Source organism: Haemaphysalis longicornis, unplaced genomic scaffold (assembly GCF_048455015.1).
Source record: "Haemaphysalis longicornis isolate Haplotype H1 unplaced genomic scaffold, Haemaphysalis longicornis Haplotype H1 scaffold_7, whole genome shotgun sequence".
Lineage (NCBI taxonomy): Eukaryota > Metazoa > Arthropoda > Arachnida > Ixodida > Ixodidae > Haemaphysalis > Haemaphysalis longicornis.
The window spans coordinates 125327120-125352479 of record NW_027526422.1 but is presented as its reverse complement, the minus strand read 5'-3'; the positions used below and the strand labels follow the sequence as shown (position 1 = coordinate 125352479).

General features: G+C 47.9%; 1 protein-coding gene across 2 annotated transcripts; it reads left to right on the top strand.

Moving 5' to 3' along the window:
• The first annotated feature begins 2353 nt into the window (after positions 1 to 2353).
• On the top strand, positions 2354 to 25104 carry LOC144145046 (uncharacterized). Of its 2 annotated transcripts, XM_077676543.1 has the most exons (7): positions 2354 to 2649; positions 9044 to 9107; positions 10024 to 10261; positions 14156 to 14401; positions 18444 to 18671; positions 21846 to 22103; positions 24687 to 25104. In XM_077676543.1, the coding sequence occupies exons 1-7, from the start codon at positions 2436 to 2438 to the stop codon at positions 24945 to 24947; spliced, it is 1509 nt and encodes a 502-aa protein (XP_077532669.1). In that variant the 5' UTR covers positions 2354 to 2435; the 3' UTR covers positions 24948 to 25104. The 2 variants fall into 2 exon arrangements, with proteins under 2 accessions (XP_077532669.1, XP_077532670.1); XM_077676544.1 differs by lacking the exon at positions 21846 to 22103.
• The last annotated feature ends 256 nt before the right edge of the window (positions 25105 to 25360 follow it).

Here is a 25360-nt window from a genome sequence, read left to right as displayed (position 1 = left end):
AACCCAGTTAATTTTATTTATTTACAACCTTCACTCTATTCTTGACAGCTGTTCATTTGCCGACTGCATTTTTTTTTTCGATTTTGCTAAAGCATTTGATGAATTTCCGCGCCGGTTGCTTCTACTCAAGCTAAGAAATATTGGTCTAAACTAAGCTAAGCTAAGAAATATTGGTCTACTAAATTGGATTGAGTGCTTCATCCTGCACTACCAGCAATTAGTCACAGCTAATGACACCAATTCATCTATTAACACGGGTATTTCAGGTGTTCCCAATGGAACCGTTCTTGGACCGCTACTTTTTCTTATCTACATTAATGATTTGCCGGAATGTGTCTCATCATCAGTGCATTTATTCGCTGACGAATGTCATTTTTCGGGAAATAAATAACGGCACTGACATACGCGCACTCGAGTGCGACATGAATGCCATATTCCATTGTAGTAGTACATGGCAGATGACTATAAGCACTAAAAATGCAAATCAATGCGAATTTTCCGCATAACTACGAATGCGAACTGGTATTTCCTTAACAAGAACGTCCTCGAAGCTGTTACAAATACTTGGGCATTCATATCACTTCCGAAAAGCCAATAGAGTGCTTGGCTACAAAGACGAAATCTTCATTTCGACTCTTTTCCAGAAAACTGCTCCCTTTCCAATCACTCGCGCGTTCACAACTTGACCATGCATCTCCGATATGGGACCCCAGTACAAAAGTTCTGAGTCACCAGAAGTGATTCAAAATAACGCCGCGCGTTTTATTTTTTCGAACTACCAGTGAGCACCTAGTGGGTACAGAATGAAAACTTACTTGAATCTAACATCTCTGACGTCATGACACAAAAACGCACACTTGTGCTTATTCCATAAATTGTTCTTCTTTGCGTAACATTACCGCATAAGCATTTCTATTGTGTTAATGATGCATTGCTTTCCGCGAATCCCGCTTGTTCAGTGTATATTGTTGTTATATTTCATCAGTTTTGCCAGAAATGCCAGATATTAATGCAAAACTAACTGACCTCTTGTATTACCCCTCACCAAATGCACATCTTAGCCGCATTTCGTATTTTGCAACAGGGAGATTGCAACCTTATTTGATTGTTTAACGTTGTTTCTTAAGAGGTGACTTGTGCTTATATTAAGTTTTTGTACTGCATCTTTTAATTTGTTGGGTTGTATTTTATCCACTCAACTTTTGAATGCAGTTACCTTCACGGTATTAAAAAAAAGCTATTCCTGCCCTGCGATCTCTTGGGGATGCATTGGCGCTTTTCGAGCGGTCTTTTTTTCCCGGAAAACAGCAGTTGGGATAAAGGTGGCGGGGAGACCTTTACGGAGGAGTGCATGATTCATTGTGGCATATAGATACATTTTGTATTACATCTACTCATGCGTACATGCAGCAATACATGCATTCCTATGCATGTACATTGAAGCATACGTACATTGAAGCATACACACACACCAAACAACAATCTTACATCATACACATGTTTCATACATGCGCACATACTTATATTCACCCATGCACAGATTCACACAAACTTGCGTGCGTGCAAGTTGGTAATTATTCACACGCTGTATTACCACGAATGCTGTCGAAAGAGAATCAAGCGTCTAGACCATTTTAATTTATAGCACCCCAGAAGTCCAGTTAGAGTTTCAGCCCCTTTGCTCATTTTAAGGGCAGAACACTTTATGGATCGCCTTGTCGTCGTAGCTCGCTAGCGGTCGATGTCAAGCGACTGCCGGAATCAGGCGGCGCAGCGACATTACAAACCCAAGTAGTGCCTCCTGTACCGTCGTCAGGGAGTCCGGCTGAGGCTTCGAAAACCACGCGGCTGAAATAGTCATAACCGTTCGAACCTTGTGAACCTCTGGCTCTTGCCCTACATCTCCTCGTTGTTTAGCGCAAAGAAAAGTGCAGGTACATTTCAGGCAAAATCTATGTATATAACCGGCAGACCCCGCGTTCATTTAGTTATGAACGCTCGTTGGGTTGGTTCTACGGATTAAGCGAAAAAAGCGGCCGCGCAAGAAAAAAAATGGCGCGTTCGAAATGACGCAAAACAGCTCCAGCATACGAAATTAAAGCAAGCAAAAAAAGAACGGAACTCCCGCTGGCGCAGTTTCAGGAAGGGGACGCACGAGCACTGCGAAGGCGGGAAATTTGAATTGCATTTTTCATGAAGACAGAAGTGAGGCAGGGCGGGGTAGAGCTTGATGGGTGGTAGCAGTGAGCGGATAACGGCGCCATCAGCCATTATGGCGAATCGTGCTCTGCACTTCCGGCAGCTTTCACATTGAGTGGAACGGCTTTAATTTTTGATCGAACGCCCTCATGTACACATGATACACGCTGGAAGCCGCAAACAATACGGCTGTACGTTTTTAGGCGAATTCGCAGCGTCTTCGCGCAGGGAGCGAGATGGACGGTGTGGTGACCGTCCAGCCGCCGCGGAGCACCAGCGACCCCATGCTAGCCGTGGGCGATTGCCTTCAGAGCTCGAGGTCCCCCAAGAAGTTCGACCAGCCCCACCGCACGAGCTCGCTGGTCGTGAGCACGACGCAGAGCCCGTACCACAGGGGATACCCGGACACTGCCACGGACGAAGCAGCTGACACCCACCCTGACGGCAATGGTGAGGACGGGATCGCAACACCTTCGCTTGCCTGACGGAGAGAAGGAGATCTCATATTAAAATGCGCGTATTTTGAAATATGAAAATGCGCGCATTTAAATAGTCATATTTTGAAGCGTCAAATCGCACCCAGCGACCCAATCAAACAAAGCAAAAACTTTACCCTCCCTTCCAAAAAAAAAAAAAAAAAAAAAGCTGGAGGGAAGCACAAAAGTTTTCTGACACCAGAACTGCGTCAAAATTGCGTCAGAACTGAAATCGAGGGTTGCACGGAAGCCGGTCTGGTCGGGAAAACGCATGACAAGAATAAAAACTGGCACCGACCAAGAACAAGGTACCCGTACGGGAGCCGAAACGTCTTTTGTGTATTTTATAAACATTCTTGGTCGGTGCCAGTTTGTATTGTTGTAATGCGTCAGAAATATGTCAAAACATTCGCCAGAACTGCGCCCTACCTTCGCTTGAAAGTGCGTGCAGTCGATGGGCAAACCTTCAAAAGACCCGCGTAATCACAAACGAAGAACGAATCCAAGCGAGGACGATTTCTCGCGCACTAAGTAAGCGCATCTGCGAATGGTCTAAATGTATACCGGTACACGTGGTTTATGGGATAGTTACGCTATTTCACTCGTTCTTCATGATAAGTGCGTGCATTGTCTTATCTAGAACCCTCCTTTTTCACGATTTTCAAGTAACCGTTTTGGCGCAACGGACGCCCGGTTTCACGCATGCGCAGTGTGTCCAGAGAGATCTTATCAGGGCTTATCGGTCGACCAACGAGTCTACAGGAAAATGCATCAGTTTTTTGATAGGACGCCATCGGTCCCATTAAGAAAGCTTTCGCGTGATTAAGAAGCTTGACCTTTCGGAACCCCGGCGGGTTCCTTGTTAACCTGTTTGTGATTGTGAACATGTGGTGTTACGAGGGTTTCTTAGCTTTACTGTTGGCTGTTGAAATAGCAATTACGGTGCCTGCTATGGTTGTAATTTGGTAGTGGTAGGTGACCTGTGATCGCAGACGTTACGAGATTGATTGATTGATTGATTGATTGATTGATTGATTGATTGATTGATTGATTGATTGATTGATTGATTGATTGATCGATTGATCGATTGATTGGTTGTAGGGTTTAACGGGCCGACGCAACGCAGGCGATAAGGCGCGCCGTAGTGGAGGGCTCAGGATTAATTTTGACCCCCTGGGGATCTTCAACGTGCGCCGAAATCTCGTACACACCGACGGTTTTGCTTTTCGCCTCCATCAGAGAAGCGGCCGCCGCGGCCGCGAATCGAACCCGCGACTTCGTGCTCAGCAGCGCAACGCCTTAGCCACTGAGCCACCGCGGCGGGTGCGGACGTTACGAGGGTAGCCGCTTAAGTATGAGTGGCAATTGAATGCCTTTACGCAGGGAAAGCGCAGCAATAGACATTACTGTACCCGTATTGTACAACAAAACATTTGCGCGACTCCGATCGGAATGGCTTTAGGCTTTACTTTAACAACTTTAAACGAAACCAGAGATATCGCTGCGTTGCTACGCGCCTTGCCACAATGACTGTAGGCACGTACAAGACAGCTCTGAAGAATGCTGCTGCTTTTAGTTTGTATGTTGATAGGAACCCGTCGCAGTGGCTCCGTAGCACTTGATGATAAGTAGCAGTTGTGCTACTGAGCCTAAGGACGCGGGTTCGATCCAGGTCGCGGCGGCTGTTCTCCGGATGGAGGCGGCAAATGAAAACGTTCGCGCGTCGATATTTCAGCACGCGGTGAAGATCTCCAGATCCTCGAAATTAATCCGAGCCCTCCACTATGGCGGCCATCAAAGTACAAGCACAGCTTTAACGCGTTCCAGTTCTAGGGATCGCCAGCTTTGCCGCTCAAAAGACGACCGCACAGGAACCTAGAACCATAACAGAAAAGTGATATTTTGTACAGTGCAAAGCGCCAACTTGGATATGGACATATAAAAGAGTTTAGAGAGCTATGAATAGTCTTCGGGTAATTTGTTGTCCAAGGTTACTGCCCATATATTTCAATGGAATAGTTTTCTAGGCTATGCGACCCGCTACAACAAAGTTCTATACTTCAAGCCAAGAACACAAGCTTTCGCCCTCAATATTGGCTGCGCGAAAATTCATTGCACTACGCTGAATAATTCCATGAACCTGAAAACTAGTACTGCACCTGATACAAAAAGGTGCAGTATTTGCAAGAGTTGTGCACTAGTGGATAATGTTCCACAGTGAGACCATTTGAATTCGTCACCGTTTCTATGCGCATACAGGGTGGTGCGACGATAATTGGAACACTTTAAAAAAATTTTCCTGAGCGAACCACCGCACTGTTCGCGCTCAAACTTCACACAAAGCTCGAATTTTCTGGTCTATTCTGTTTAACAGCCGAAACAACGACGTTGCTTACCTTTTTATTTTCAAAATAATAAACGATGTTTGCCTACGGCAAAATGGCAGCCGATTTGGACATGCGAGTCAGCGCAAGCTGATCTTGGAACGAAGGCGCCACCTGGGATACTCAGAGCGAAACGCAGGTTTGGGTTTCACGGTAGGAAGGAGCCAAATGGTGTAGCAGAAGCCAAAAGCATTTTACCGGGCCAACGTAAGCAGTCTTTCAGAAAGTATTAAAACCCCATGAATCCATACGTGGTACCAGGCGCGCAGTTTCTGAAGTCGGCTTCACCACTATGCACAAGTGCCTTGCTAGTGCATCGTGTCACGCGTTTTCTTTTTTAAGAACAACTTTCTATGCCTCACTGATGACCTCGTTAGTCGGGCGAGACGCACTGCAGGAAAGCCGACTTACACAGTGGATTTCGCAAAAGATGGTGATGATAAGCGAAGGCACATTAAGTGCCCAAAAAAATTAATCTGCACAAATTCAGATAATTGCCTATTAATGCGTAGAATTCTTATGCCGCTTGTCTAGAGTGAGTTCTTCGCCAACAAATATGGGTATGAGTACCGAGATACCTTGGATTATTTTATTATTTTTAAGTTCTCTTTTGTTTCTTTTCACCAATGACGCAAATTAATAACATTGTAGCGATTAGGTGCCTTTACTTTACTGTGTTTTTTTGGAGGTGCAAGGCGCACTGCAGAGCTGGTCCGTTCGCGTTATTTTTTGTCATTTATATTTCTAACGTGATTTTGCGGGCTTTTTTTCAGTTTAGTCTTCGTTCTTTGGCTGAGGTATATAAGATGTACATTCTTCTAGGGAGACCATTTTTGTAAAAATGGCTTCCTTTATATATTTGTTCTTCTTTTCGGGGTTTTCAATATTCTGGCCGACCAGTTACCTCCATTGACGCTATTGCAACGATTAATGGTGTTACGTCCGCCAAATCTGCATTTTTGTGGAACTGCTGGGCGTTACGCGGTCCTGGCTCAGGGGTTGACTCTGCTAGGAATTGTGAGTCTTAAAAAAAAGGCGCTTGCCGTGGTCGAAATCGCACCTGGGTCCATCGCGTTATGAAGCCGACGTCATTCGACTTCGTCTTTTCGGCACGGTCGAAGCAGTTTGGATTTTGGATGGTTGAATCACGTTGCATGGGAGAAAGCTTCGCGTTTTAAAGGAGCCATGAAGAGAAAATACAACTTGGTTTAATTTGAAAGAACTAGGATTCAGTATCTCACTCAGCTCCATTACAGCCACAGAAGATGTTTTTTAACGAAAAAAAAAGCACGAAGTATTTAAAAACTTTCAAATTTTGCGCCACAGTGACGTGTTATGAGCAACAATGACGTCATACGGGCCAACAATAAAACATAATTTTCAGTGCGTTAACTACACGTTAGCATTCAAGTGATGCGATCAAATGGAACTAGAGGTCCCATTACAGTCGTCCAGTCATGTGTCGTCGCGAGAGATCAGTTAGGCGGCCGCCAATAGCACAAACAAGGTTCCGTGACGTCATAGAAAAGTTGCGGGAAATTGGCTAGGGGGTCGCTACTGCTTCACACGTTTTCTTTAATATCTCCGTTATTTGTTCGAAGATTGCGATGATATTGGTATCATTGTTATCGGCACTAAGCAGTCTTTCTAATAAACCCAACTTGTATTTTATCTTCATGGCTCCTTTAAGCATCTTTCTTTTAAGAAGGTAGCCTTGGTTTCTTAATGGGAAAGCCGACAATGGCTTATGGAGCGCAGTGTTTGGCCACGATGTACGGCAACTGTAGCACCAAAACGGCTCCTAGCTTTCTCTTTGGCTGCGATTCGTACAGCACTTACCTGAAGTGATGTATTGGCGCACGCCTAAGGGGACCATAAAGACAGCATACAAGTTTCGTTTGATCGTACATTTCAGTCACATAATCTAGACAATAACAAAAATACGACTCCCCAGTCACTTCCAGGCATGGAGGAAAGAAAGGGTGAGTTTTCTATGACGTCACGGAATCTTGTTTGTACGATTACGTGACGTCATAGACAAACATGACCTGGGCGATCCCTTGTTTCGTTTGAGCATATCACTTGAATGCTAACGTGCAATTAACAAACTGATAAAAATGTTTCTAGCGCGGGCCAATATCAACGTCACTACAGCCCATAATACGGCACGGCAGCGCGAAATGTGAATATTTCTAAGTCTTTCTGGCGTATTTCCGACCATTGGCTACCGGCTGGGCCGCCCAGTGGCGTCGTGCCTCGGTGGGCCGGCCTTCACAAGGAGGTTGGGCCTTCAACGCCGTTGCTAGGACGCGGTTGCCGGGGGCCTACGATGGCCGTGAAAAAATCGCCACTTCTTCCACACTCCTCCCAATGAGCCGGTGACTAGTGGGGCCCTCTCCTTTCACGGCTGGAGCGGAACGGAGTTACCAAACGGAACGGAGTCTTGCATACTGAGCAAATCTGTAGTATAGCTGTGTTCTGTCTTCGTTTAGTGCGAAGGTGTCCTCGGAATTTCGTTAATTTTAGACGGATTAAAAGCTGCAAATGAAAAATTACTTTCGTGAACTGTCCGTAGGGGCTGGGGCTGTTGGCGTCTCCTGTCGTCGTCGTCGTCATCGTCGTTTGCCTCATGTAGTGACGGTATACTAGAACACCGGGAAACTCGTTTACGCCTCGAGCTCGAACGTAAGCGTAAAAAAAAAAAAACACCGGCACACTCGTTTACGCCTCGCACTAGAGATCTTCGTGCTTCGAAGACAAGAGACTTTTACGGCACAGCTGTATACCTACACGCCCCAACGGTTTCATCTCCGTTGGCAAAAACGTCAAAGCGCCAAGAATACACTTGTACACTGCATGCTTCGCGCCTCCCCAGGTTTCACGTTAGCGGAGATGTCCCGGGATTTTTTTGGTCACGCGTTTTTGAGTACCGAATATCGCGGAGGCGAAGTTTTCGGCTTTTGCTGGAATGGGAGTACGAAACCTTGTTCTGTGTTCTTTCAATAAATTCGAAGTTGCCCACGACAAAAGGTATTTTAATTTATGCCGAAGGTCTTTTCGAAACTGGTACGATCGTGGAATGCTATGGACGCTTATATCTTAAAGCAGGACTTTTTGATATCCTTAGCCTGCTCTGCGCGACAACTGCGAGGTATGGCGGCTCATCGACTCGTTTTATTTTTGTCTTAACGAATAATTGTTTAATGTAATTTTTGCATCAGTAAAATGTTTAACCACTTCGTTAATATGCTTATTTCTGTGAATTATGTAATATCCCTCCCAACTATCTGCAAAGAATTCCACAGCACCGTTAAAATGCCGAATATACTAAAAAACATGACTTCGGCACTGGAGATTTTGCACTGAAAACAGCAGCTTATGATTGGGAATTTTGTTGATAGAGTCAAAGTGCAAGCCATGTTCTACGAAAACTCTACTGACACAGTGAATTAAGGAACGAATCCTCGGTGTCATGACTGCGTGGGTTGGAGTGTGCGAATATATTATGCACTTTGTAAACAGCAAAATCCCTACAAAATAGTAGTTCACATGTGCATATCTGGAATGTTACGTCATTCATACAGACAGTTTTAGGGTAAAACACTTAGCAAAAATAGTATACTAAAATGAAAGGCGCTTCAGCTTTCGCACGGTAGCGTTGTTGTGAACAAGGCTCGGATGTGAGGTGGAACGCCTTTCATCCTGTTCAAATATTTTGTTCCGTATTAACAAGGCTCCTTTGGGGGCGCTAAAATGTCTTATTTTAGCAGAATATTTAGGTCACAGTTTTTACCCGTTTATCATGACCCATCTGGAACAAACTGCCTTGCAGCAGACACCTCATTTCATGCTGGTTTAGGTGCGGAAATATAATGCTCAATGCTACATTGGCTGCAGCCTTGAACAACCGTTTAACGCGATTCTCTCTTCGAAGTTGCCTTGTTCTTTGCTCCCTTTCTCCTCTTCCTCTTCAATCGATCGCAGACTCTCCGCTGCTCGGTTGCGAGGACACGTTCGTGCACGACGAGAAGGCCCACTTTGAAAAAGGGTACGTATGCTCTTCGCTTACGGACGTGTCACACCAATGCAGGACCGCATTGTAGGTCTTCACGTACAAGGGCGGGGACTGAGGAGTCGCTTTCCTAGGCACTATCCAGTAGCGCGCTCTCCCGTACTAACGCCGAGTTACAGCATCAACTGCGACTGTAGTTGGGTGACAACGTTAACCCTGGAATGCCGAACGTATCTTATAAGATACGCCATCCTTTGGATTTTTTTGCGCCCATTTGGGCCTTTCTACCGCCAAGAAATGCCCACTGTATCATTTCTGACACCTTCCAAGTGTTTATCAAAAAACAAACAAAAAACAAACTATAGCTCTATATAATTGGCCGCATGGAGTCCCAAATAGAGCTTGAAAGATGGATTCCTACATCTTAAGCATGCCCGGTGGGTCTACACCTGCTTTCAGCGGGTGTATGATAAACTTTTTCACGTGGTATAAGATGCATTATATACCTACTTTATATGTAGGTATACATATACCTACGTGTGAATATATATATGGTACATATATAACTACATTATGTATGTAGGCAGCGAATCAGAAAAGGTGTAACATTAAGGGACAAGAAGAGAGCGGAGTGGTTCAGGGAACAAACGCGTGTTCAGGACATATTAGTAGAAATTAGGAAAAAGACATGGACGTGGGCAGGACATGTAATGCGAAGGCAAGATAACCGTTGGTAATTAGGGTAACAGAGTGGATGCCTAGAGAAGGCAAGCGTGGCAGCGGGCGGCGCAAAGCTATATCGGCAGATGAGATCAAGAAGTTTGCAAGGATAAATTGGTCGCAGTTAGCACAGGACCGGGATAATTGGAGATCTATGGGAGAGGCCTTTGTCTTGCAGTGGGCGTAGACAGGCTAGTGATGATGATGAGAAGGGCGCTTTCCTTACGCACAGGGCCCATCGGGGCGAACCCCTGGGCGTGGACTCTCCCGGTACGTCCAGCTCGTGCGAGTCCGTGGAGCTCCCCACTGGGTGGTCTCAGAGGGAATACGTGCTGAGAGCCCAGGCCGTGTTCGAGACCTACTGGAAGAGCAACGTGCACAACGTGCTCGAGGTGCTCAAGGAGCTCTCCGAGAGGGGCGTTGCCGAGCTCGGATGGAAGAGGCAGGGGAAGCTGCAGGAGTTCACCAAGGTAGCCATTTTCCGGAACTTCTGCCTCACGGGCAGGTATTAAAGGAGCACTGACACGAAAATTTTATGTTATACTTTTATTGCTTTTATCGATGCTTAATGGCCTGGCGAACCTGAAACAGCACTTCAAATGCTTCAGCGCGCGATAGTTAATTACATTGAACGGCCTGAAAATCGTTTGTTTCAAATTCCCGCGCTTTCATCCCGAACGGCGCGTATGACAGACTCCCTGCCTGATCTCACCGCTTTGTGTGGACGTCACCGGCGCCCGCTTGAGAGGGTGTTGCGCCCGCTCGCCGCTCGTGGGGGCGTGGGCATGAAGTGACGTCACGAGCTTTTGATGAGCGCTACCGCGTCACTTCTTTTGGCTCTCCCTGGATGATGTCACGCTGATGTCCATTTGCTGAGTGCCGCTCCGCGCGCTGCTCCGTCGGCGCGATAAATGAGATCCAATTAAACTATGTTCTTCGCGTCGCAGGCCGCTCATATTTCAGCAAGGGTATTCCGTTGAGTGAAGGAAGCGAACTGTGCAATATTAAGGCCGAAAGTTGGTGTCAGTGCTCCTTTAAGACGAAAGCTCTCGCTGTCTCGCCAAACGCGAATGGTACCAAAACGTCCGCCGCTGTTACGAGGAAATAAAGAAATAAACATTTACCATTCGATCCTAAAGAAAGTTGAAAGTGGCGCGAAAGATTCCTAACATCAAAATTACATCAAAAGTGCGCCACAGCCTTCGCTAAAAGTGTAGCCAACGTTCGCTGAAAGTGCGTTCAATGAATCGTCGAACCTTGAAGACCCAAATCGCAAAAGAACAATGAAGCCATGAGAGGATTTTTCGCGCATCAAGTAAACGCATCTACGAACGATTTCAGCGCATACCGAGATACGTGTTTATGAGATAAAGGTTATACTATCGTACTCCTCCTTCGTGATCGATACGGGTATTGTTTTATCGAGAACCGTTCCTTTTTCGCGATTTCCAAGTAACCGTTTTGAAACAATGGAAGCCCGGTTTCACCCACGCGTGGTGTGTCCTGAGATCTTATCAGACATTTTCGGTCGACCAACTGGTCTATGAGAAAATGGATTAGTGGTTTTGACAGGATGCAATAGGTCCCACTATGGAAGCTTTCGCTTTAATAAATAAAAAACAGAGTTAGGTTCGTGTGGTATTTGAACCAGGGTCGCCAAAGTTTAAGTGCTCTAACCACGCTGCGTACGGGGCGCCGAGCCAGAGTAGAACAACAATGAGCCTGACGCGTTTTCCGAGACAGGTGAAGGCGACAGTAATACGTGCGGGGAACAGGTGCGGGTGGAGGATAGCTCTGACTTTGGGAGAGAGAGAACAACCAACTTTTATTAGGAGCGTTGATCAGTGGAACGTGTGGAAGTAGTTTCCTATTTCTAATGAACTTGCAGGCTCACTAAAAAATTAAGGAACAAGAAGTGAGCGGAGTGGGTCAGGGAACAAACACGTGTTAAGGACATACGAGTAGAAATTAAGAAGAAGAAATGGACGTGGGTAGGGCACGTAATGCGAAGGCAACATAAGCGTTGGTCATCGAGGGTAGCAGAGTGGATCCCTAGAGAAGGCAAGCGGAGCAGGGGGCGGCAGAAGGGTAGATGGGCAGATGAGATCAACAATGAAGTTTTCGGGGATAAAGTGGTCGCAGTTGGCACAGGAACGGGATAATTGGAGATCTATGGGAGAGGCCTTTGCCCAGCAGTGGGCGTAAACAGGCTGCTGCTGCTGCTGCTGATGATGATGATGATGATGATGATGCTTCACAGGAATTCATGTGCCTTCTTGACCACGGCTGCCCTCTCAAGGAGGATGAGCTTGTCCGGGAGGGAGCGGCTAGACAAGTGTCTCCCACTGTTCTTGAGGGTGTCGGTAAGGGAATAGCAGTGGTGTCAAGCCTGGGGTAAATTCACATTCCCCGATAATGTGCCTTAGTGTCCCTGGCTGTTGGCAGAATTTGCAACCGGCTGAAAATTGGCTTGGCGCGAAAGCTGCCGCGTGAATTGCGGCTAGTCCGTCCGCCTGTCGGAGTTATTCACGCCAGAGGAGGAAGAAACGACAGCGAAGAAAAGGCGCAAACACGGGGCAGCAGTGGAGAAGTGTGATAATCGTTGGCTTTCGCCAACAATTCTTTTTCTCACAGAACATTTTTTTTAACATAATGCATTTTATTGCGCTCCAAGTTCCGACATACAGAGCCTGTCGTTGTAAGTATGTTTGAATGATGATGAGATCGCAAGAACAACGAAAGAAATAGGGCGCGCCACATAGATCATCAGTCAAAACATCGTGAGCAATCAAAGATAAGTCATCCGATGGTCTTGCTACAATGATTGATTCATTGTAGGGTTTAACGCGCCGACGCTTCGCAGGCGATGAAGCATGCCGTAGTGGAGTGCTCCGGATTTATCTTGACCACCTGGGGTTTTTTAACATGCGGCGGAATCTTGCACACACGGGTGTTTTTGCTTTTCGCCTCCATCAGAAAAGCGGCCGCAGCGGCCGGGAATCGAACCCGCGTCCTCGTGCTCAGCTGCAGAGCGCTTTAGCCACTGAGCCACCACGGCGGATGTTCTTGTTACGACTGTCTTCGCGACTTAGCTCACAGACTGAATCCCCGTGATCGACGAGATACTATGGCTTATTAGCTCTGCGCTCGTAAATCTGCATCAACGTTCCGTGTTCTTGAAAACCAGAAGTCGAGGTTTTTTAGAATTCACCGGGCAAAATAGCGATAGGTACACGATAATCAGAAACCTGTCAGGAAGCTGGATTGCAGATCTGGAGGTCAGGAAACTGGTGACACCGAGCCATGTAGAGGGCATCACATGCTTTCGGCAAGAAGCTTGGTGCGGCTAGCCAAACCATGGTACCAGTATTACCGAAAGCTCACACAGTCCTTCAACCTTTGGGATCTTGGGACAGGTCATACTCCAGTATAGTGCTCACTGTCGTCTGCCAAGTTTGTCGATGTCTAGCCCATTCTACGTAGACATACACTCATCCACTGACATTGTACCTGACCGTGTACCCATTGCACCATTGAAGGAGCCATGAAGACAAAATGGGTTTGGTACTTTAGAAAGACTGCTTTGTCACGATAACAATGGTGCCAAGTTTATCACAAAATTCAACGAATAACGGACATATTAGGAAATAGTGGAGACTCCTCAGCCAGTTTTCGGCGATTTTCTTATGACGACACAAAATCTTGTTTTTGCGATTGGCGGCCGCTGACCACGCCAAGATGCATGACTGGGCGATTTTAGTGGCGTCGCTAGTTCCATTTGAACGTATCACTTGAACGATATTGTAAAGTTAAAAACACTGATAGGCATGCATATCATGTTGGCCCATATACCGTCACGCTTCCCCATAAAACGTCACGGCAGCGCGAAATTCAAAAGTTCTTGATTTCTTCCGCTTTTTCCGGTTGGCAAAAACGTCTTTCTTGGCTGGAATGAAGCTATTTCAAATGAACGATGTATTTGCTCTTGTTGGTCTTTTAAGCGCTGTACAGTGGCACTCAGTGGTTGATTGTAACGGAATATTACAATGATGAAACGTATACGTCACTGACCAAGTGAAAAGGGCCGTTTGACGTTTCGGCACCCCTACGGGCACCTTGTTCGTGAACGACAAGGTGCCCGTAGGGGTGCCGAAATGTCAAACGGCTTTTTTGACTTTATCAGTGACGTATACGTTTCATCGTTGCAATAGTGCTTTTACCTGACCAGATGGTATTCCGTCACACTGAACTTTGCTTGTAAAGCGCGTTCATCAAGACCACTATGAACTCCACGGCCCTTGCTTCATGGTCGTGACGTGTCTTTACTTAGATAATTCGGTGCGCAACGCCGTGTTGTCTCGCAGACCGTGTCGCGGGTGTGGCAGCGCGTGGGAGAGCAGGTGACGGGGCTCACTGGCGAGATGCTGCCGCACCTGGATGCCCAGTCGGCCTCCTCGCGGCCAGAGTTCATGGCCCACGAGCTGCTGCCTCTGCTCATGCGCATCTGCGAGGTCTGGTGGCTGACGCAGCGGCAGGTGGCCAGCCACTTCATTGCGCTCCACCAGAAGTACGACAACTCGTCCGAGCACTGGCTCATGGCGCTGCGGGAGGTACGTGAGCAAAGGAGCCGCCGCATCCTTTTTTTTGAGTGAAGCTTATAATTCGGGTACAAACCCAGGTAACGCCTGGTAGCGTCCCTCTGACCTTGAATTTCAACCAAGGTCGCGCAAGCGCCTCGCGCAGTTTCACGGTACTGACGGAAGCGCTATCGATCGCGTTTCGGTCACCGACCTAACCAATTCGTAGGGCCGACAGCGTCCGCAGTACAACCGCGTAATGCTCCTTCGGTCGAAGGGGATGCTGCGGAGAGGGTTTAAGAAAAATCATGCACTCCTCCGTCTAACGACGAGGATGGGTAAACGCGAAGCTTTCTCGGTGATGGATACTTTGGTTGGCCAATCCCACACTGCAAATACGGGCTTCTCTGGGTGTATGCACCAGTTTTCTATATCCGCAACAACTCTCGGGTGTGCATTGCGTAGGCTTAACGTTTGGGTATGGAGTGTGCGGCGCGAATCGGTACATGCTGCTTGTCGTTCTCTACGACCATGTCGAAGCAGAGCAATTAAAAAAATGTCGAAGCCGAGCAATGGGATAGACGCCAACTTCATAACGCGATGGACCCAAGTTCGATTCCGGCTACGGGAAGGGCTTTTAGATGCGACGCTCAGAGCATCCCTTGTCGGCGGCCCTGTCCTTCCTGCGTGCGTCCGTTGTTGTCCGCAGCCACTCTCCCCCTCTCTCCGATAGCGAACACTCTGGGTGCGTTCCAATTTACCGTTTAGACAGCTTCGTTGCCGTCTTCGCGGGCAGTACGCCATATTAAACCCCGTTCCAATTCGAACGAAGAAGTCAACGAAGACTGCTTCGAGGAGACAACATCGAAGTCAGCAACGATGCAGGCTACCTTCCTGTCTAAACTAATAAGTGACGCCAGCGCCACCTTTTGGCGTAATAATGTTACAACAAAAGCACTTGTTACTTTATTGAAATATTTATCATAATTGACTAGTGATAAAGATGACTTTGTTTAGTTTTTGAATTACGTACCGTTTGTAATAGCAATGGTACTATGAGTTACGAAACTTGCGGCTTGCGAATATCAACATGTCTGCTACGACACTGTCGTCTGCGCTGGTGTTGCGTTTGCGACCGCGGCGCCGTTCCAATTTTATTCCTTTAGACGTCTAGTTAGACTGCTTCGTAGGCTGTCTACCAAGCTGTCCGCGAATTAGAACGCAGCCTCTCTCGCGAGGGGCATTGGATTGGATTGGATTCGATTCGATTGGCTTGGCTTGGCTTGGCTTGGCTTGACTTGACTTGGATTGGATTGAATTAAAGTGGATTGTGTTGGATTATGTTGCGTCATAGCCGCGGCACTCTCTCTCCGCGGTCTCCTCTCCTTCGGGCGCGCTGCGCATATAACCGGTGTGCCGCTCTCCGGCAGCCTTTCGGTCAATGGTTGCTCTCCGCTTGCGCTTGACCCCCCTCAGCGTCGCATCACACCAGGGTTTCCGCGAGGGGAGGTGGGAGTAATTTTTTTTTCTTCACACGCGATCATTCATGATCGTCAGAGAAAGCTGACTTGAGGGCGTATAGGCGCACAACGGCATCAGTGGGGACAATAAAGCTTTGCTTTAAAAGAGTAAGGGGAAAACCTGTTGAGGTCGCGCTTCCGCAATGAAAGCTCCTTCGTGCGTTTCCGCAAGGGAAGCACCTAATCGCTAGTTCATTCAGAAGAGAGGGCAGCGGAAAGAGGGCTAGGGGGAAAAGTAAGGGCGCGCGCCATCAAAAAGTGATACAAGGAGGCTCTCGTGGGATCAAACTTCCTGCGAGTTCGCGCTCACTGCAGCGCTTGCGCTGAACAGCGTCCGTATTTTGTTTTGCCGAGCAATTCCGTGCATGCTCACTGCGTGATCCCGCACCAAAACCGAGCTTTCCCATGACGAACTTTATTTGACCGCGTTCAACCACGGATAAATTTATGGCTAAGGTTGCGTGTTTGCGTCGTGTCCGAGACGCGAAACTCGTTTTTAGATATTACCTGCAACATTCGATAGAAATAGAACTGGCTGACACCTTTTGCCGAAATTCTGCTTCACCTCTATGTCGTGTGATAAAAAGCTTCGCCGGTCACCCACCTTCACGCACGTTGCTGTCTACCCTGACTTGCAGTAACTCGGAGACTAACTTGCACATATAGTTAATTATTTAACGTAAACCCACTTAAACGGGCACCCGCTTACAACTTTGCACCGGTGTCTTGGCTAGGCCGCGAGCACTTTTTACGAATTGGAGCACCGCGAAAATTTGCGGTCGCGTAATACAGCACGTTTATCAAGCAGAAACATGTAGACTATGTGGTCAACAGAGAAAGACTACTGGGGAGCGAGAAATGGAACAGACTAAAATTCATACCGAATCTCGGGAAAAAAATCGCTGCGGCTTAGATATGCTAACCCTAGATATGCAAAGCAAAAGCTTGGCTTAGGCTTGTTAAGTCTTGGTTTCACTTTGTTGACGTTTGATTTAGCTGCAATTGTTATACTACTCGTCCAAAGCCTGCGTTTATCTACGATTGTGCTCCCGCATCCGGCGTTTTGCAAGCCCGAGCTTATCGCCGGGCTATATCCGCTGGGTGATCAGACGCCGCTTGCAGGCGAAAAGAAAAAAAGAAAAAGTTGCTGACTAAACAGGATATTCGCCACTCCGTTCTAACGATATTAGTCCAAACTTAGACGCTCGTAACCTGAAGCTTTGAACTAAATTTATGCAAAATCGGTTTAATACAGGCTCTGCGCACTCCCGTTTGAGGTGGTAACTGCTTCGACTACCCGTCTTGCTGTAAGTGGTCATAATGACATTCGAGTCGAAGTCTTTTCACTTCGTTGAAGACCAGGAAAACTCGAAGCACGTGATTCTCGTAGTCTGATAACAGCACTGAAACGCCCTTTATTATTTGAGATTATGCCGGAGGTGCATAAGTCCTCGACGTCATCAATAAACAATGCGCAAACCCACTGGTTAACACAAATGGTTAACCAGAGAAGCTGCAACAACTGGCTGCAGCATCGGCACAGCGCAGACAGGCTCGTTCCCTTTCTCCTCGCGGTGCCGCTGACCATAAGATGCCTCGGAAGGGCGTATGACGCCTGGCCTTCCCATTTTGATGTAACGTGCGGCCGCTGTTTGCCATTAAACAGTTAGTTTCACGTACGGAGAAGCTCCATGTACGCATAATTTTCACTGGTGACCATTGCGCATGCTCAGAACGCAAGGGGACTACGTGAGACTCACGGACGTACGTGAGATTCGAATTTTTACTTTGCGGTGTTCACGTTGCTTTCGTACGTAATGGCGGCGCCCTGCCCTCCCGCTACGCTGCGTTAACAGCTTCGTCGCTAATCCGTAGGCGCGACATCGTGTTCTAAGCTGTCGATTTCGCCTTCAATTTGCCCATTCTCTTACTCTCACGTAAAGTTTAAATCGGCAGCTTTTGTTTTTCAGATATATCAGATATAAAAGCGACTTTACAGCTGCTAAGCCTGACGAAGTAGCGTTTGTCATCGTCATAGCAACTGGTCTGTGTCTGTTAGTAGATGGCGCTAGGAGCAACGCGCGGCAATGGCGGGGAGCGCGCGCACCCAAACGCTCTATACGCGGGGTGCGTCGCGTGCGTGTAACTAAAAGGGTTTCAAACTGCATGCGCGTAAGCTACGTATACTTTTCACCTTTGTATACGCGAACTCTCTACGCACGTGAAACTAAAGCTGTCTATTGTCACGTGGACGTTGCTCCGCCCTTTTCCGCCGCGGTTGCTCGATCTGTGCTTTACGCACTAGCTCGTTCAGCGCGCGCTCTACTGCGAGGGAGACAAACCAAGTCAGGCATTCTCGCCTTTCTCCTCACTCCTCTCCAACTTAGTTTTTTTTTTCCCGTGTGGGCATGGGGTTGCGCCGGAGGAGTTTTCTGCGTACACGGGACCGCCGGGTAATCATTTCGCCTGCCCTTATAAAGCTTCGCTTTCATATGGAGTTTTGTCTCCTAAATTGTAATGCGCCGTGACACAATCTTAACAATGCTCGTGGGCAGGTGGACATCCACCTTCTGCGCACCTCCATCCTGCACCGCGAGATCATGGCGAGCGAGTTGCGCAAGCTGGTCAAGGCCGCAGACCGCGAGCTGGAGGCGAGCGGCTGCACCCTGCACGCGATCTTCCTCAAGGAGGGCATCGGGCACTGGCTGGCCGAGAACCTGGACCTCATCTGGTGCGAGTTCGGCAACCAGGTCCAGAAGGGCGTCGTCAGCCTCTACAAGGCGGTATGCAAAGAGTTGCAGCATTTTGTCCGTACTCCTAAATCAACTCCGCAACAAACAAGGAGAAAAACTTGGTGGAAACTCAAACATTTACCATTGCTTCGTAAAGAAAGTTGAGGAGGCGCGAAAGCTAAGAGTGCTTCTAACTTTCTAATTAAGGCTTCGGTTGGGGATATTTGGCTATACATCATTTGAACAAATAGTGCAAGGACACGGACTAAGGAACCGAAAAAAGGCAGTGCAAGCGCTACCCCAACCTTCGCTGAAAGTGCGACCACTTGATCATTAAGCCTCCAAAGATCCAAATTCCAAAGAGCGAACCCGTGCGACGAATTTTCGCGCGCCAAGTAAACTCATCTAGATACAATATTTATTCCGATACATGGTTTATGACATAAATTTGACACTGTTGTACTCCTCTTTCGCAATCTATTGTTATAGTCTTATCTAGAACCTTTCCTTTTTCTCGATTTTCAAGTAACCCTTTTGATACAGTGGAAGCCCGTCTTCACGCACCCACCGTGCATCTACATATCTTATCAGAGCTTTTCGGTCGATCAACCGATCTAAGGGGAAATGCATTAGTTCTTTGAAAGGACGCCATCGGACCTACTAAGAAAGCTTTCACTTTAATAATCCGTATGCAGTGCAAAAACCGTGACGGGAGTGACGGTGCTTATAACTAAGCCCTCGCCCCAAGGGGCAGATAGTGTTTCTTGGTTTGTACACTTACGGCGGTTAGATACTGCGAGTAATTGCAGGGCTCTCCGTAAGATGGCGGAAGAACACGAGGTTACTGGTCGCCGGCAATACGGAACGGTTAATCATTGTCGCCAGTGATGAGCATACTTGCTCTATCTTAACGCGAGAACTCGTCGTTTGCCTGGTCTTTAACATCCCCAGGGGTTCCTTAGTGGTGATAACTCGCACGCGCTTTGAACTTCGGCACGGTTCGGAAATATCAGTGGCGCATTGAACATTTAGCCCGTCAGATAAGGGTGAACAGCGCAAACGTCGCGCACCTATCTGGCTGCTCACTGCCAACTCGACTGCAGGCGTTCCAACGCAGTTAGGGACTGACATGCCCACATGCCGGTTGTCCGGCAGCACCACATCAATGCCTGTGAACAAAAAAGCCTTTCCACTCAATTTGAGAGCTGTCGGAAGTGCAGAGCAGTGATTCGCCATAATGGGTTGTGGCACCGTTATCCGCTCACTGCTACCACTCATCACGCTTTTCGCTTCCCTGTCTCACTCCTCTTGTGATGAATTGAACGGAGGTTCGTCCAATGCAATTTTAATAGCCCGCCTTCGGAGTGCTCGCGCGCTCTCTGCATGGAGCAAGGCAAGCGGGAGTGCTGTTCTTTTTGTGCTTGCTTTCACCCCGCACGTGCCGGCGCCTTACTGCGCAGTTTGGAACGCGTCGTTTTCGGCGGCCACTTTTTTCGCTCCGTTTTACCTTCCCTGATATATCAGACAACATAGACCGCGGTGAGCTTCTTTCGGAGCTTGCTAGCTTCGCAATTAAGAGTGGTCTGGCGCGAGTCGTCTAGCAGGGCGACGCCTAACCCGTCACACTGACTCAAAAACTGTGAAGTGTGAATAAGTTTGAAATGTGAATTAAGTGTGAAATGTGAGCTGAGTGTGAACTAAGTGTGAACTGTGAAGTGCGAAGTGCGAACTAAGATCATATTCTATATACCCCCCTTCCCATCCCAACCCCAACCACCCCCTCATTGGCTATGGCCTTCCTTTCAAATAAAAGCTTCAACTAACTAACTATCGTAAAAGCCAACCCAACGGACGTTCCTAACGAAATGGACGCGGGGGCTGCCGGTTAATTACGTGTATTTAGCCTCAAATGTACCAAGCGCAAGCGGTTCAGGAGTTTCGAATGGTTATGACTATATAAACCGCTTGTTTTTAGTTGGGTCAGTTACGCCGCAACGCCATGGGGCTCTGCTTGGGTCCGTTATCTCGTTGCGCCGCCTGATTCCGGCAGTCGCTAGATATTGCGGAAAGCATGAAGGCCTTCTTCGCAGCATTTTGCACCGGTACGTTTCAACTCCACCACGTATATGTTTTAATCAGTCTTCGGGTTTGGCGAGCGGCAAAAAATATTATAGAATTTGGAATTTGCGCCTTGGCGAGAGCTCGACATTTTCCACGACGCATTTCCTGAATTCGGAAAGAGAGCCGGCATAATCTTCTATTCAGATACGCGACTTGTAGAGTTTTCGATGCTATATGGGAAAATTAACGTTACCACCACATTGTCTGGAACAAAAAAGGTTCGCATAACAGGCAATGTAGCACACAATGTAGCCGCGACTGGATTGGATTGGATTGGAAATCGTTTAAGCAGCAGTAAGCATTAATCATTAAGCATTAAGCAGTAATCCTAGACAACCAGGAAAGCTAAGAATAACCAGCCGAACCTTAGCTTACGCTACGCATATCCTGGCGTAGCCGAGCTAAGCCCCTACTATTTTTTTTGACACTTGTAGCTTAAACGTATATTCGCGAGGTTTGGTGCGAATGCCCTTGGTTAGGGCCACAGTCACGCTTTTTACCTTTAAGACCCGTCATTTTTTTTACTGTAGAAAGTTCTAGCAAAATTTTACGCATATTTTCGGTAAATAAAGGTGGCTTTTAAAATCGTTTAGGTCGTAGGGGAGCGGCTGTTAACACGTTGAATTAACGTTCTTCATCGCAGCGGAACTGCCAGGCTCGTATCTATCTCGGAACGAAATCTCGCGCGCAACCCACTCACGGTAACTAAACCGCCTATGAAGAAACTGTTGAAATCTTTCCCCAAGATATCCACTTACTATTAGCACCTGTTATCGCTAGACATGATTGGTTGGTTCCGACTTGATGCCATGACGGCGGCAGTTGACACCTCGCTAGGTGTGATTGGTTGGCTCTGACTCTTCTGCTTGTTTGATATCTGCTGCCATCAAAAAATTGAAAAAGAGAGCAAAGGACGAGGAAAGAGCAACACAGTAGACTGGACGAGCGCTCGTCCAGTCTAGTGTGTTTGTGTGTCCTCGTCCTTCGCGCTCTTTTTTAATTTTGTTTGATGGCATGAACCAACTCGCTCAACAAAGCATTCTATCTGCTGCCAGTTTGACATGCGATTGGTCGGTTCTCACTCTGCTGTCATTGCGGCGACAGTTCGACACCTCGTTCGTGCGCGGGTGGGCGTCGTCGGTGGACGCGAACGCGGACCAGGTGGCGCACCGCATCTGCGACGCGTGGAAGTCCTTCATCGGGCGCGCGCAGGACAGCCGGCGCATCGTGGTCGAGGCGGAGACGACGCAGAGCGTGCGCCAGGACGACAACGAGCCCGAGATCATCATGGTGCCCAAGCGCATCTACGTCTACACGCGCATTCTGCGCAGCTTCGAAGAGGTCGCCTTCGACGAGTGGCAGGCGAGCACGCACTTTTCCTCCGCCCCGTCTCGCGCAACGAGAGCCCTAAAAAGTGCAACAAAAGCGTCATCGATTGCGCTACACGTCCATCGGGTGAACAGAGCAAACAAAACTAGACGAAAAATAATTTCCATCCCTTCCTAATGAAGAGAAGTGCGAACGCTAAAAGTGCGTCCAACTCTCGCTGAAAGCGCGTCGAATTGATCGTCAAACCTCCGAAGACCCAAATCGCAAACGAAGAACAAGCTCATGGAACGATTTTTGGCGCACTAAGTAAACGCATCTACGAACGGTTTAAATGCCTACCCACACGTGGTTTATGAGATAAAGGTATACTGTTACAGCACTCGTTCTTCGTGATTAGTGCGTGTATGGTCTTATCTAGAACCGTTCTTTTTTCGCGATTTTCAAGTAACCATTTTGAGTAACCCGGTTTCAGGCACGCGCCGTGTGTATAGAAATCTTAATTATAGCTTCTCGAACTGGCCTATCGGCAAATCCATTAGTTTTGGACAAGACGCCATTGGTCCCACTAAGAAAGCTTTCATTTAAGAACAACAAACAAGAGGCGGACGCAAAAACTCCCACTTCCCCTCGCGGGAACCCCGGTGTAGATGCGACGCATAGGGGGTTCCGTTGTTTCCGTTAGATTGATTCTCCCATCGCGTGAAACGTGCCGTGAACCCCCTGCCGCGGCTATGACGCAACACAATCCAACACAATCCACTTTAATCCAATCCAAGCCACTCCAACCCAAGCCAATCCAATCGAATCCAATCCAATGCCCCTCGCGAGAGAGTGTTCGCTATCGGAGAGGAGAGGGGGTGAGCGGCGGAGAGCGCAGCTGGCGCGGCGAGGAGAATGGGGGAGGGGCGGACAACGCCGCCGCCGCCGACGACGACGACGCCGGAGGGACAAGGCGAGTGAATCAGATGCTCTGCATCTAAAAAAGTGCTGACTGTGACCTCAAGTTTACTCAGAAAGCCACAGAAATATATTTTAAGACGTCTCACTCATGCCGGGCGTAGGCTCAAAAACAAAGAGAAAAAACTGGGCTGCTACCACCACCGTTACAGAGGGCTGGTAAAGTATCACTCAATTCCCAGATATGATCTCTTTCGTGAAATGCGTCAGAAACGTGACTGACGCATACCGGCGATTATTTGAAAATGTGCGCAGCCTCAACAAGATCCTGCGCTATTTAGTTATTAAGCAATATCGACGTGGCGCCAAATTCAGGGACGCATGCTTCGCACTGCTGGCAATGGGCCGTTAAGTTGAACTTGCGGTGCCTTTCTGGGAGTTATGGTGTTCCCTTTGCCACCTATTGAGGCAGCGTGCCATGTATTTTTGCAGATAAACTTTTGTTGAGAGTCAGCCTTACCTGTGTCTTTTTTCGTCAAGTTTTGCGCGGTTATCACCATGAATTCACCGAGTCTTGCTCGCCACAGTTCTGCGGAATCGCGCCACCACCGAAAGTTCTAAGTTGGCACCGTCATCCGCGAAACTTACCCAACGCTGGTACGTCGGTATTGTTCTCAGGGCAGCAATGTGCCAGGTTTCAGTAATACAAATACGCAAAACACATTCTTTGTCCACTTTTTCTTAGCCTTGGCGGAGCGTACGTCCCTCTTTCTCTTCCGGATGTTCAGACACACAGCATGGGCAACATCCTCCTCACGGCAATGGTATCACTGAAAATAGTGGCATGCGAACGATTGTGCTTGGCATCTTCTACTGGCAGTTCCAATTCATAACATGGCCGCGGCGGCCGCTTTTCTCATGGAGGTAAAGAGCTAAAACGCCCGTGTATTCGAGATTTCGGCGCATGTTAAAGATCCCCAGGTGGTCAAAATTACTCCCGAGCCCTCCACCACGGCGCGCCTCATAACCTGTGTCGTGTCGGCGCGTTAAACCTCACAATCAATCAATCAATCAATCAATCAATCAATCAATCAATCAATCAATCAATCAATCAATCAATCAATCAATCAATCAATCAATCAATCAATCAATCAATCAATCAATCAATCAATCAATCAATCAATCAATCAATCAATCAATCAATCAATCAATCAATCAATCAATCAATCAATCAATCCAAATCATAAGAGCAGCCAGTTTCGCCTTGCTTCCGCTCTGTAACGCTGTTTGTCACCCCCCTCGTTCCTTTCTCAAAATTCTGTTAAAGGTGGCAGCAATAATAGGAAACAAGCACAAAAGTTGCGCTCGTGTAGTGATGGGCTGCCTCTTGATGGCCCGTTACACTGACGGGTATGTATTGGGAATTTGTCCGCGAGCAGCTTTGAATTACGTGAGTTTAGAAAAGTGGATCTCATGGGGCAGATGCGCACCGATACTTTTTCATTCGTTAAGAGTGGAGGAAATGCGAACTTCATCCGGACACTCATACATGACTTATTTGAAGGAATGGAAGCTTGGTAACTAGAACGTGTGAGGATCACGCACTTTTTTCTCTGCTCTTAACGACAGCTCTTTCTCCGAGTACGCCGTTACACTGTCGATTAATACTGACATCGTCACCTTGGCTAACGACTGCGCCGTCAACACACTAATACGCAGGAGACCTACCGCGCCACAATCGACATCTTGGACCAGGCACTCGGCACGAGCACCACCGAAGACGGCAGTGCATCAGTGGGGTCAGAGATCGGCGGCGCACTTTCGACGGGCAGTCTGACGCAATCGGCCCCCGCGAGCCACACGAAGGTGACCGTGATGGTGACCAAGATCTGGGAAGGCGTGATGAGCGAGATGCGCCAGTGCTTCAAGGAGTGCCGAGCCAGGTTCGAGGAGGCCATCCTCACGGATCACCGGCTCTGAGACCCTTCACCTGCCACCGCACTGGCCGCTCACATTTCGCGCATATGCAGCCCCAACGAATAAAGCAGCGCCCCGAGGAGGAGGTGCATGTGGAGCTCATGCGAGCATACGCATAGCGATTGTACAGGAGAACAGCTAGGAATTGCGTCAAAATGATAACGAGACTAATTTTCACCCTGTCATGCTTCGAGCAAGCGGTATCTATTAGACATCACGTAACGGCGAGAGTGCTACTAATCATTAAGATTTAGAAAAAACCCCCAAGGCGGATGGAGTAAGTTTCTGCGAAGGAAAGTTTGACGGTCGATTAGCACCTATCCGTCACTTCGAGTTGTTGATCAATTCGCTCTCGCGTTACAAACGGCTAGCCTCCTGGTTAGTTCGGTTGGTAGAGCTACTGCTCCGGCTAAGCG

What these genes read in the sequence shown, in the direction of transcription:
- LOC144145046 (XM_077676543.1), top strand. Translation starts at nt 2,436, where the DNA reads ATGGACGGTGTGGTGACCGTCCAGCCGCCGCGGAGCACCAGCGACCCC. An exon ending in CACCCACCCTGACGGCAATG is followed by an intron (nt 2,650 to 9,043) that starts GTGAGGACGGGA and finishes AATCGATCGCAG; the next exon opens with ACTCTCCGCTGCTCGGTTGC. An exon ending in TCGTCAGCCTCTACAAGGCG is followed by an intron (nt 18,672 to 21,845) that starts GTATGCAAAGAG and finishes TTGCGGCGACAG; the next exon opens with TTCGACACCTCGTTCGTGCG.